This window comes from Saccopteryx bilineata, chromosome 1 (assembly GCF_036850765.1).
Source record: "Saccopteryx bilineata isolate mSacBil1 chromosome 1, mSacBil1_pri_phased_curated, whole genome shotgun sequence".
Taxonomy (NCBI): domain Eukaryota; kingdom Metazoa; phylum Chordata; class Mammalia; order Chiroptera; family Emballonuridae; genus Saccopteryx; species Saccopteryx bilineata.
The window spans coordinates 191,362,444-191,376,284 of NC_089490.1; the positions used below are offsets into that span (position 1 = coordinate 191,362,444).

A 13,841-nucleotide genomic window follows, 5' to 3' on the forward strand; every position below is an offset into this window, starting at 1 on the left:
TTCCAGGGCCCCAAGAACCCCAGCTCCCGGGTCCCAGGAACCCCAGCTCTAGAACTCCAGGAACCCCAGCTCTAGGGCCCCAGAACCCCCGCTCCAGGGCCCCAGAACCCCAGCTCCAGGGCCCCAGAACCCCAGCTCCAGGGCCCCAGGAACCCCAGCTCTAGGGCCCCAGAATCCCCGCTCCAGGGCTCCAGAACCCCAGCTCCAGGGCCCCAGGAACCCCAGCTCCAGGGCCCCAGAACCCCAGCTCCCAGGTCCCAGGAACCCCAGCTCTAGAACTCCAGGAACCCCAGCTCTAGGGCCCCAGAACCCCCGCTCCAGGGCCCCAGAACCCCAGCTCCAGGGCCCCAGAACCCCAGCTCCAGGGCCCCAGGAACCCCAGCTCTAGGGCCCCAGAATCCCCGCTCCAGGGCTCCAGAACCCCAGCTCCAGGGCCCCAGGAACCCCAGCTCCAGGGCCCCAGAACCCCAGCTCCAGGGCCCCAGAACCCCAGCTCCAGGGCCCCAGGAACCCCAGCTCTAGGGCCCCAGAACCCCCGCTCCAGGGCTCCAGAACCCCAGCTCCAGGGCCCCAGGAACCCCAGCTCTGCCCTGGCCCTCTGGCTTAGGGTTGTCACTGGGCTCTTGGCAGGTTCTGGGCTCCTCACCACCCTGTTCCACTTCTCAGCTCTTCCATCCTTTGTGTAACCAATTCCCTGAATTCAGGTCTCTCTCTTTGAAATACTCAGGCGGTCTGTTTCCTAGTTAGACACTGACTGACGGGATTGTTTTCTAATTTTTTGTTTGAGACATTAATTTGGGTTTTGATTGTATTTAAGAGAGAGAGAGAGAGAGAGAGAGAGAACCTGGCAACCATTGGGAGCCACTCAGGAATTGCTTAATGGAATTATTTATGATGTCTTAGTGCCTAAAACAACAATTGACTTTGCAGGAGTAAGTTCCAAATTGTGTTTCTTTGCTCATTAGCCTTCGGAACGTAATATGTCTTCACTGCATTCTGAGAGGACCCTGTGAGGCTCATCCTTCGCAGAGAAGCAATGTTAACTTGAGGACGGCTGTGAATTCCAAGACTGTAGTTTCTGGAATAAATTACTGATTGGCTTCTGAATCACTTTAATAGAAATGGGACGACTTTGTAAATACTTCATCAAAAGCAGTTCTGCTCTCCTGAATTCTGGTGAAACCCAATGTTTATTTTTAGTGAAGGAGACAATTCTACAGACTGTGTCTAGTATGAAGAAAACCACAAGAAAAGTTTTAAACCATTATCCAAGCTTTATTTGACCAGAGAGATCTCAAAATTTCATGACAAAGCATTTTCTTGATTAAAAATTTTTAATCATACCAGCATCTTTTAGACCATCTGAATAAGGAAATTTTGGAAGAATAATGAGCATTTTAGGAGACACTTGTGATGGCTATTCATTAACATCTGACACTAAAACTCAAGAGCAAATCTAAAACACTGTCCATTTATACTGAAGAATTTCCTTCTAGGTGGTATAACTTGAATAACATTTTTGGTTATTTAACTCTTTCCAGTCCCTTGGAGAGAAAAAGAAATGTTTTCACTGTTTTTTCCTAACTCTGTACCTGACTGAGATCATTGTTTGCTTTCTAGGGTCGGTGTACCACTTCGATAAGTCGACTTCATCTTGCATTTCTACCAATGCTCTTCTTCCAGATCCGTATGAATCAGACAGGTATTTTTTTTCCTTGTGGGTTTTTTTTTTGTTGGGGTTTTTTTTGTGTGTGTATTTTTCTGAAGTTAGAAGTGGGGAGGCAGTTAGACAGACTCCCGCATGTGCCTGCCCAGGATCCACCCAGCATGCCCACCAGGGGGCAATACTCTGCCCATCTGGGCCTTTGCTCCATTGCAGCCGGAGCCATTCTAGTGCCTGAGGCGAGGCTATGGAGCCATCCTCAGCGCCTGAGCCAACTTTGCTCCAATGGAACCTTGGCTGCAGGAGGGGAAGAGAGAGACAGAGAGGAAGGAGAGGGGGAAGGGTGGAGAAGCAGATGGACGCTTCTCCTGTGTGCCCTGACCAGGAATCGAACCCAGGACTTCCACACGCAGGGCTGATGCTCTACACTTCCTTGTGGTTTTAAGGGCACTGTTTGTGTGAGGTTAAATAACCCCAGTGGTGAAAACCCGTGGTCCCCTGTTGCTCTCCACATAAGTCAAAAAAGAAATGTTCATATATTCTGCAGAATCGTGTTTTTATTCTCTTTATGTCTCTGTAAGTGCGTTGCTCCACCCATAAAGCACAGAACAGCCCACGAGTCAGCCCTAGAATGAAACCTCAACATAGACAGTCAGGCCAGGTAGGCAGCAACGCCCTGCCCAAGGGTCCCCTTTCCCTGGGCTCTGGTGTCACAGTGTGTGCTATAGCCAGTCACATGCTGGCCTTTAGGGGAGCACCTCACAGCTCTGGCCTGGACAAGGGTCAGAATGCCTTCGCTGCCACTCAGCCCAGCTTGTGAGGGCCTGAAACACGAGACAGTTTATTCACTAAAAAAGAACAGGAGTGAGACGAAAAGAAAAGAAGAAGCATAAAAACATTCCAGCCCGTAAATGACAAGTGTCAAGTTCTATAAGCTCACTCCCAGAGTGTGAAGTCTTGCTCCATTTTCTGTCTTATCTCCACTCAGCTCTGGATTCTTGCTGCAGCATCTGGGGCCCTTCTTGGGGTGCTTACTCCCTAGCAACTGGCCTGGTGGTGAGCGAGAGCGCCATTTGCAGATGGTTTTCTCCTGGCCTCACGTTTTGGAAATCGGGCGTACAATGCATGGTTCCATTCAGTTTCTACTGTGTTACTATCTTAGAAATAGGCCTTTTCCCTCATTTAACTGACAGAGCTGACCCCACAACGTCACAGTGAATGAATGGCCTCTTTATTGACACGCGGCTCTGGCTCATTTACAAAGGGAAAGGTTTTGGTCTCCTGTTAGTTGCGTTTCTCCCAAAGCGTGACTGTACACATCAGCCTTTTTTGTTACTGCCATTGTGATGATGCCGCACACCGGTAGCCTCACAACTTGTCAGGGGGTTACAAATGCAAACCTTTTATTTTACACTCATGGTCCTGTAGGATGGCTGAGGGTCAGCTACTCTTTCCTGGGCTCAATTCAGCTCCGCTAATTACGCTGGACTCCAGGTTTCAAGTTGGGTTCTCGTCTGTTTCATGTGTCTTCATTCCAAGACTCGGGCTAAAGGAGTGACAGCTCCCAGCGCCTTCTTCTTCCCAAGGGGATGAAAGGAACCTGGGAGGAGGCTGGCAGAAAGGTGCCACGCTCCTTAACACCTGAGACCTGGCATGCAGACTTCCACCCACGTCCCTGTAGAAAGCAGATCATGTGGCCACGTCCAGAGTCAGGCAGGAATGTATCCTCCTAGGCGCTGAAGAAACACCACAAGGCCACGAGGCAAAGTGGCAGGATGTATAATTCTATCGCAGGGAGGGAGCAAAGAAGTGGTAGTCCCTGAAAGAAGTGTAAGATCCGTGTAGCAAAAGTTACAGATGACCAGTTTTACCAGTCATGACATCACAGTGCCCAAAGAAACTGAAATACTTGTTGCAGGAATGTGTCCTGTCTTGTTAACTCCAGTTCACACAGGCTAGTTTCTTTAAAATGAGTGGCTGTCACCCTTTTTCTGTAAAGGGCCATGTAGTAAATCTTCTAGGCCAGGGGTCCCCAAAATTTTTACACAGGGGGCCAGTTCACTGTCCCTCAGACCGTTGGAGGGCTGGACTGTAAAAAAAACTATGAACAAATCCCTATGCACACTGCTCATATCTTATTTTAAAGTAAAAAAACAAAACGGGAACAAATACAATATTTAAAATAAAGAACAAGTAAATTTAAATCAACAAACTGACCAGTATTTCTTTTTTTTTATTTTTTATTTTTTTTTTATTTTATAATTTTATTTTTTAAATGGGGTGACATCAATAAATCAGGATACATATATTCAAAGATCAACAAGTCCAGGTTATCTTGTCTTTCAATTATGTTGCATACCCACCACCCAAAGTCAGATTGTCCTCTGTCACCTTCTATCTTGTTTTCTTTGTGCCCCTCCCACCCCCTATCCCTCTCCCATTCCCCCCTCCCCCCCGTAACCACCACACTCTTATCAATGTCTCTTAGTTTCACTATTATGTCCCACCTACGTATGGAATAATACAGTTCCTGTTTTTTTCTGATTTACTTATTTCGCTTCGTATCATGTTATCAAGATCCCACCATTTTGCTGTAAATGTTCCGATGTCATCATTTCTTATGGCTGAGTAGTATTCCATAGTGTATATGTGCCACATCTTCTTTATCCAGTCATCTATTGATGGGCTTTTTGGTTGTTTCCATGTCCTGGCCACTGTGAACAATGCTGCAATAAACATGGGGCTGCATGTGTCTTTACGTATCAATGTTTCTGAGTTTTGGGGATATATACCCAGTAGAGGGATTGCTGGGTCATAAGGTAGTTCTATTTTCAGTTTTTTGAGGAACCACCATACTTTCTTCCATAATGGTTGTACTACTTTACATTCCCACCAACAGTGTATGAGGGTTCCTTTTTCTCCACAACCTCTCCAACATTTGCTATTACCTGACTTGCTAATAACAGCTAATCGAACAGGTGTGAGGTGGTATCTCATTGCCGTTTTGATTTGCATTTCTCTAATAGCTAAAGAAGATGAGCATCTTTTCATATATCTGTTGGCCATTTGTATTTCTTCCTGGGAGAAGTGTCTATTCATATCCTCTTCCCATTTTTTTATTGGATTGTTTGTTTGTTTGTTGTTGAGTTTTATGAGTTCTTTGTATATTTTGGATATTAGGCCCTTATCTGAGCTGTTGTTTGAAAATATCATTTCCCATTTAGTTGGCTTTCTGTTTATTTTGTTATCAGTTTCTCTTGCTGAGCAAAAACTTCTTAGTCTGATGTAGTCCCATTCATTAATTTTTGCCTTCACTTCTCTTGCCATTGGAGTCAAATTCATAAAATGCTCTTTAAAACCCAGGTCCATGAGTTGAGTACCTATGTCTTCTTCTATGTACTTAATTGTTTCAGGTCTTATGTTTAGATCTTTGATCCATTTTGAGTTAATTTTAGTACAGGGGGACAAACTGTAGTCCAGTTTCATTCTTTTGCATGTGGCTTTCCAGTTTTCCCAGCACCATTTATTGAAGAGGCTTTCTTTTCTCCATTGTGTGTTGTTGGCCCCTTTATCAAAAATTATTTGACTATATATATGTGGTTTTATTTCTGGACTTTCTATTCTGTTCCATTGGTCTGAGTGTCTATTTTTCTGCCAATACCATGCTGTTTTGATTGTCGTGGCCCTATAATAGAGTTTGAAGTCAGGTATTGTTATGCCCCCAGCTTCATTCTTTTTCTTTAGGATTGCTTTGGCTATTCGGGGTTTTTTATAGTTCCATATAAATCTGATGATTTTTTGCTCTATTTCTTTAAAAAATGTCATTGGAATTTTGATGGGAATTGCATTAAATTTGTATATTGCTTTGGGTAATATAGCCATCTTGATTATATTTATTCTTCCTAGCCAAGAACAAGGTATATTCTTCCATCTCATTATATCTTTTTCGATTTCCCTTAACAATGGTTTATAGTTTTCATTATATAAGTCCTTTACATTCTTTGTTATGTTTATTCCTAAGTATTTTATTTTTTTTGTTGCAATCGTGAAGGGGATTATTCTTTTGAGTTCCTTCTCAGTTGTTTCATTGTTGGCATATAGAAAGGCTATTGACTTCTGTATGTTAATTTTGTATCCTGCGACCTTACTGTATTGGCTTATTGTTTCTAGTAGTCTTTTTGTGGATTCTTTGGGGTTTTCGATGTATAGGATCATATCATCTGCAAAAAGTGATACCTTTACTTCTTCTTTTCCGATATGGATGCCTTTTATTTCTTTGTCTTGTCTGATTGCTCTGGCTAGAACCTCTAGTACCACATTAAATAAGAGTGGAGAGAGTGGACAACCCTGTCTTGTTCCTGATTTAAGGGGGAAAGCCTTCAGTTTAGTGCCATTTAATATGATGTTAGCTGATGGTTTATCATATATGGCCTTTATCATGTTGAGATATTTTCCTTCTATACCCATTTTGTTGAGAGTCTTAAACATAAAATTGTGTTGTATTTTATCGAAAGCCTTTTCTGCGTCTATTGATAAGATCATGTGGTTTTTGTTCTTTGTTTTGTTGATATGGTGTATTACATTAACCGTTTTACGTATGTTGAACCATCCTTGAGATTCTGGGATGAATCCCACTTGATCATGATGTATTATTTTTTTAATATGTTGTTGTATTCGATTTGCTAGTATTTTGTTTAGTATTTTAGCATCTGTATTCATTAGAGATATTGGTCTGTAGTTTTCTTTTTTTGTGCCATCCTTGCCTGGTTTTGGTATGAGGGTTATGTTGGCCTCATAAAATGTGTTTGGAAGTATTGCTTCTTCTTCAATTTTTTGGAAGACTTTGAGTAGAATAGGAACCAAGTCTTCTTTGAATGTTTGATAAAATTCGCTGGTATAGCCGTCAGGGCCTGGACTTTTATTTTTGGGGAGGTTTTTAATGGTTTTTTCTATTTCTTCTCTACTGATAGGTCTGTTTAGGCTTTCTGCTTCTTCTTGACTCAGTCTAGGAAGGTTGTATTGTTCTAGGAATTTATCCATTTCTTCTAGGTTGTTGAATTTAGTGGCATAAAGTTTTTCATAGTATTCTACAATAATTCTTTGTATATCTATGGTGTCCGTGGTGATTTCTCCTCTTTCATTTTGTATTTTGTTTATATGAGTTCTTTCTCTTTTTTCCTTGGTAAGTCTTGCCAAGGGTTTGTCAATTTTGTTGATCTTTTCAAAGAACCAGCTCCTTGTTCTATTAATTTTTTCTATAGTTTTTCTGTTCTCTAATTCATTTATTTCTGCTCTGATTTTTATTATCTCCTTTCTTCGGCTGGTTTTGGGTTGTCTTTGTTCTTCTTTTTCTAGTTCCTTAAGGTGGGAAGTTAAGTGGTTCACTTGGGCTCTCTCTTGTTTGTTCATATATGCCTGAAGCGATATGAACTTCCCTCTTATCACTGCTTTTGCTGCATCCCATAGATTCTGATATGTCGTATTGTCATTTTCATTAGTCTGTATATATCTTTTGATCTCTGCACTTATTTCTTCTTTGACCCATTCATTTTTTAAAAGTATGTTGTTTAGTTTCCACATTTTTGTGGGATTTTTTTCCTCTTTTTTGCAGTTGAATTCTAGTTTCAAGGCTTTATGATCAGAAAATATGCTTGGTACAACTTCAATTTTTCTGAATTTGCTGATATTGTTTTTGTGGCCCAACATATGGTCAATTCTTGAGAATGATCCATGTACACTGGAGAAAAATGTATACTCAGTCACTTTGGGATGAAATGTCCTGTAGATGTCTATCATATCCAGGTGCTCTAGTGTTTTGTTTAAGGCCACTATGTCTTTGTTGATTCTCTGTTTGGATGACCGATCTAGAGCCGTCAGCGGTGTATTGAGGTCTCCAAGTATGATTGTATTTTTGTCAGTTTTTGTTTTAAGATCAATAAGTAGCTGTCTTATATATTTTGGTGCTCCTTGGTTTGGTGCATATATATTAAGAATTGTTATGTCTTCTTGATTCAGTGTCCCCTTAGCCATTATGAAATGGCCATTTTTGTCTCTAAGTACTTTTCCTGTCTTGTAGTCAGCATTATCCGATATGAGTATTGCTACACCTGCTTTTTTTTGGATGTTATTTGCTTGGAGTATTGTTTTCCAGCCTTTCACTTTGAATTTGTTTTTATCCTTGTTACTTAGATGAGTTTCCTGTAGGCAGCATACAGTTGGATTTTCTTTTTTAATCCATTCTGCTACTCTGTGCCTTTTTATTGGTGAGTTTAATCCATTTACATTTAGTGTAATTATTGATACTTGTGAGTTCCCTATTGCCATTTTATATCTTGCTTTCTGTTAGTTTTGTGTCTTGTTTGGTCCTTCTCTTTCGTTTTTCTATCTTTTGTTTTTATTTGGTTGTATTCCATACATCTTTCCTCTGTTGCTATCTTTTTTATCTCATGTGCTTCTGTGGTGGTTTTTTCAATGGTGGTTACCTTTGAGTAATGAAAAGGGTCCCTACCCTGTTCATTGTAGCGAACTATTTTGTGAGTACTTTTGCAGTCCATCGTCCTTTGCTACTGTTAATCTCCGTCTTCTCCCCCTCTTTCTTTTTGTTGTTGTCACAGTTTAAATTTGGTTTTATTGTGTTCTTCTTGGAGCTTTTACTTGTGGCTCTGTTTTTTTTTTGTTCTTTGTATCTGATTGGAGAACCCCCTTTAGTAATTCCTGGAGTGGGGGTTTTCTGATGATAAATTCCCTCATCTTTTCTGTATCTGTGAATGTTTTTATTTCTCCTTCGTATTTGAAGGATAGCTTTGATGGGTATAGTATTCGTGGCTGAAAGTTCCTCTCTTTCAGGACTTTAAATATTGGGGTCCACTCTCTTCTAGCTTGTAGAGTTTCTGCTGAGAAATCTGATGATAATCTAATGGGCCTTCCTTTATATGTTGTATTCTTCTTTTCCCTGGCTGCCTTGAGAATTTTTTCTTTGCTGTTGGTTTGTGTCAATTTCATTATGATATGCCTTGGAGTAGGTTTGTTGGGGTTAAGAAAACTTGGAGTTCTGTTTGCTTCTTGAACTTGAGGCTTTATTTCTTTCCACAGGCTTGGGAAGTTCTCATCAATTATTTGTTTAAGTATGTTCTCCATTCCATTTTCTCTCTCTTCTCCCTCTGATATACCTATTATTCTTATGTTATTCTTTTTGATGGAGTCAGATAATTCTTGTAGGGCTATCTCATTTTTTTTAATTTTTGAGTCTCTTTCTTCTTCTCTCTGTTGTGCCTCAAGTTGCTTGTCTTCTATTTCACTAATCCTCTCTTCTATCTGACCTGTTCTATTAGCTAAGCTTGTTACTTCGTTTTTCAGCTCGTGAATTGAGTTTTTCATCTCTGTTTGATTTGTTTTTATAGTTTCAATTTCCTTGGACATATATTCTTTGTGTTCATGGAGTTGTTTTCTGATCTCCCTATATTGCCTTTCTGTGTTTTCTTGTATATCTCGGAGGATTTTTAGGATTTCTATCTTGAATTCTCTGTCATTTAGCTCCAAAGTTTCCAATATATTAAATTTTTTCTCCATAGATTTTTCCTCATCTAGCTGTGTTACCTCTCTTTCTTTTGTATCCATGATATTCGATTTTCTCTTTCTTAATGGCATCTGAGGGTGGTTTTGTTGATAGTATTAATGAGATTTAATAAAGAATAAAAAGTTAAAAAAAAATAAAAAAATAACAAATCGAAAAGAGTTGTTTTTTTTTAAAAAAAAATAATAATGAAATAAAGAAAAATAAAATAAAATAAAAATTTTTTTAAAAAAGGAAATTATTCCCCCCCTCTTTTTTTCCTCTCCTCTCCTCTCCCCTCTTTCTTGAGAAAATCTTGTGGTGGACTGTGAGTTATAACAAACAATGCCTGTGATGGAGGGCCTGAATTGGGGAAAAGTAATAAAGGGGCAAAAAAGAGAGAAAGAAGAAAAAAAAAAAAAAAAAAAAAAAGAAAAAAGAAAAAAAAAAGAGCGTATGGACCCACAAAAAGCAAATAAGGAAAAAATTTGGGTCAAGAATAAAATGATTTGCTTTTAGGTGTTGGTTTTCTAAGAGTTATGATGAGAGGAATAAGAGGAAAATGGAAAAATGGGGGGACAAATTAAAAACTTACTATTGCATTTAGTGGAACAAGAACTAGATAATATGGAGAGCCAGGGATGGGAGCACTGCTAGTGAGTTAAAAAGGTGAAGTAAAAAACCCCCAAAATGCCACAAACATAGGTTTGAGTCCCAGATAAGATAATTTGTTTGTTATTGAGGTTTGAATGAGAGGAGATGTAAAGGAGAAAGGAAGAAACTAATATAGAGGGAGAAAAGAAAGAGAGAGAGAGAAAAAAAGAGGGAACCACTAAAAGAAGAAAAAAGAAAGGAGAGAGAGAGAGAGATTTAAGGGTTTTGGAGTGCAACCCTCATAGAGAGAAAGGAAGAGAAGAGAAATGATAATGGGAGATGTAACACTTATGGGTAGTGTAGTTCAAGGAGAGGAGAGAGTAAGACCGGTAGAGAGTTAATCGGCCAAATTGGAGGAGGAAAAAAAAGTCTCAAGAATGAAGATAAGAGAAACAAACGAACAAATATAATAAAATGGGATAGGTTATAAAGTCTGCAGATTATTCTTGATTTTGAGAGGTTATCTTCTTGCTTTTTTTTTTCTCTCCCTCTTCCTGGTCGGTGACTCTGTACCCCGGGTTCTGCCCCTTTGGCACGCTCAGGTAGAGGTTTGCAGTTGATAAGTCTCTATGGCAATGTCATGTATTGTGCTTTATTCTCGTTGGGAGTCGAGGCTCATTAGCATTTATAGGCTCCGACAGTGAGAGAGTCCGTGTTCCTGGAGCCTTTCTCCTAGTCTTTCCTTCCTCAATTAGTAGCCTGATAGTCCAGGTATGGGGTTGCTGCTGCCTCTGCCTGGATAGTAAGATGCTCAAATTGCTGGCAACTCCCCACTCTATTTCCACTCAGCACAGGGCTCTGGGTAAGGCTCACTGACCAGTATTTCAATGGGAACTATGGGCCGGCTTTTGGCTAATGAGATGGTCAATGTCCGGTTCCATATTTGTCACTGCTAGCTGTAACAAGTGATATGACGTGCTTCCGGAGCCGTGACGCGTGCGTCCCGCGTCACTGGAAGTAGTACTGTACGTGAGCAATGCCACCACATACAGGACTCCAGGAGCACAGGATGCGGATGACCACTAATGAAAGAGGTGCCCCTTCCAGAAGTGCAGCGGGGGGCCGGATAAATGGCCTCAGGGGGCCGCATGCGGCCCGCGGGCCGTAGTTTGGGGACCCCTGTTCTAGGCTTTGTAGGTCTCTCTTGTAACTACTCAACTCTGTCTTTGTAACATGAAAGCAGTCAGACAATACTAAACAAATGGGTGTGCTGTGTTCCAATAAAACTTTATTTACAAAATTGGACCGCAGCCAAATAAGGTCCTTGGGCCATAGTTAGCTGGCCCATTATAAAGTGTTTTGTTGGGAATTGCTTATTGGATAAATTTTATTAACTATTTGTCATCCTCTCACGTAAAACATTCTTCCTGGGGTTTAATTAAAACAGTCTTTCCCTCCTATTTGGTGCTGACAAACTTGGGTACAGCTTTAATTAGCTTTGGAAAATGTTATATTTGTCCAAGAAGACAGTGAAAATTGAGATTAATTGAAACCATTAAAAATGTTTTAAAACTTGCCCTGGCCAGATAGCTTGATTGGTTGAGCATTGTCTGATATGCAGAATTTGCTGGTTCAATCCCCAGTCAGGGCACATACAGAAACAGGTGAATGTTTCTGTCTCTCTCAAATTAATAAATAAAATTTAAAAAATTTTAAACCTTAAAGCATTGAGTTGCTTTTTGAATATATCATAATAACCTTCTTATTAGAGAGCAAATTTAAAATGTCACTCTTAAAAGAGACATAAATACTAGTTCTTCAGTTCCAATGCCATAATATTGTGGTTTAAGTTTCCTTCCTTCCTTCCTTCCTTCCTTCCTTCCTTCCTTCCTTCCTTCCTTCCCTTCCCTTCCCTTCCCTTCCCTTCTTCCTTCCTTCCTCCCCTCCCTTCCCCCTTATCTTCTTCTCCTTCCTTCCTTCCTTCCTTCTCTTCCCTTCCCTTCCCTTCTCCTTCCTTCCTTCCTTCCTTCCTTCCTTCCTTCCTTCCTTCCTTCCTTCCTTCCTTCCTTCCTTCCTTCCCCCTTATCTTCCCCTTCCTTCCTTCCCTCCTCCACTCCCTTCCCTTCCCCCTTCCCTTCCTTCCTTCCTTCCTTCCTTCCTCCCCTCCCTTCCCCCTTATCTTCCCCTTCCTTCCTTCCTTCCTTCCCTCCTCCACTCCCTTCCCTTCCCTTCCCCCTTCCCTTCCTTCCTTCCTTCCTTCCTTGCTCCCCTCCCTTCCTCCTTATCTCCCCCTTCCTTCCTTCCTTCCTTCCTTCCTTCCTTCCTTCCTTCCTTCCTTCCTTCCCTCCTCCACTCCCTTCCCTTCCTTCCTTCCTTCCTTCCTTCCTCCCTTCCCTTCCCCCTTATCTTCCCCTTCCTTATTTACTTCTTTCCTTCCTTCCTTCCCTCCTCCACTGCCTTCCCTTCCCTTCTCCTTCCTTCCTTCCCCTTCTTTCCTTCCTTCCTTCCTTCCTCCTTCCTCTCCCTTCCCTTCCCTTCCCTTCCCCTTCCTTCCTTCCTCCCCTCCCTTCCCTTCCCCCTTCCCTCCCTTCCTCCTTCCTTCCTTCCTTCCTTCCTTCCTCCCCTCTCTTCCCTTCCCTTCCCCCTTTCCTTCCTTCCTTCCTTCCTTCCTTCCTTCCTTCCTTCCTTCCTTCCTTCCTTCCTTTCTTCCTTCATTTCTTCTTTCCTCAGTGGATTATTATGAACTGATGTTTTGGATTCAGTAGCCATATTTTGGTGGTTGAAGTAAGGAGTGCATTAAAGACATATCAGACTTAAAGAATGATCATTTGCCTCCTTTTGCTCTTTAGGGTGTATGTTGCTGAATCTCTCATTTCCACTGCTGGAGAAGGACTATTTTCTAAGGTCGCAGTGGGAACTAATACTGTTATGTCTTTTTATAATGGAGTTCGAATTACACACCAAGAGGTAAGTAGGGTAGAAGTAGAAAATCAACTTGATCGGTTAAAGGGCTTTGTTTCAAACACCCTTAATTTTCTCATTAGTCCCTTTACTTTAGAATTCATTAGAAGTATAAAGGAGGCCCTGGCCGGTTGGCTCAGTGGTAGAGCGTCAGCCTGGCGTGCGGGGGACCCGGGTTCGATTCCCGGCCAGGGCACATAGGAGAAGCGCCCATTTGCTTCTCCACCCCCAATCCCTCCTTCCTCTCTGTCTCTCTCTTCCCCTCCCGCAGCCAAGGCTCCATTGGAGCAAGGATGGCCCGGGAGCTGGGGATGGCTCCTTGGCCTCTGCCCCAGGCGCTGGAGTGGCTCTGGTAGCAACAGAGCGATGCCCAGGAGGGGCAGAGCATCGCCCCCTGGTGGGCAGAGCGTTGCCCCTGGTGGGCGTGCCGGGTGGATCCCGGTCGGTCGGGCGCATGCGGGAGTCTGTCTGACTGTCTCTCCCCATTTCCAGCTTCAGAAAGAAAGAAAAAAAAGAAAAAAAAAAAGAAGTATAAAGGAACAAACAGATAGGCTTTTTTATAAAATCGATTAGATATTGTCTAATAGCAGTCTTCGGACTTCTGTAGGAAAAATACGGTAGACTAGGTGACTTATGAGCAACACACACTTATTTCTCAAAGTTCTGGAAGCTCTGGCCTGACCAGGCGTGGCACAGTGGATAGAGCGTCAGAGTGGGACACAGGACGCAGGTTCGAAACCCCGAGGTTGCCGGCTTGAGCACAGGCTCATCTGGTTTGAGCAAGGCTCACCAGCTTGAGTCCAAGGTTGCTGGTTTGAGCAAGGGGTCACTCTGTCTTCTGTAGCCCCCCGGTCAAGGCACATATGAATAAGCAATCAATGAACAACTGAGGTGCTGCAACAAAGAATTGATACTTCTCATCTCCCTCTCTTCCTGTTGCTCTCTCTGTCTCTGTCTCTGTCACACAAAACAAAACAAACAAAAAAACCCCAATAAAACTGTAATTAAAAAAAAAAGTTCTGGAAGCTCTGAAGTCCAAGATCGGTAGTGAGCAGATCCAGTGTCTGGTGA

General features: G+C 42.0%; 1 protein-coding gene across 3 annotated transcripts in view; it reads left to right on the forward strand.

The window, feature by feature from the left end:
• Positions 1-13,841, forward strand: part of SETD7 (SET domain containing 7, histone lysine methyltransferase) — a 55,058-nt gene that overhangs the window by 28,707 nt on the left and 12,510 nt on the right. For all 3 annotated transcript variants that reach the window (XM_066233126.1, XM_066233134.1, XM_066233117.1), the window contains 2 exons: positions 1,621-1,702; positions 12,659-12,776. In XM_066233126.1, the coding sequence (XP_066089223.1) occupies positions 1,621-1,702; positions 12,659-12,776 (200 nt within the window). The remainder of the gene's footprint in view (positions 1-1,620; positions 1,703-12,658; positions 12,777-13,841) is intronic.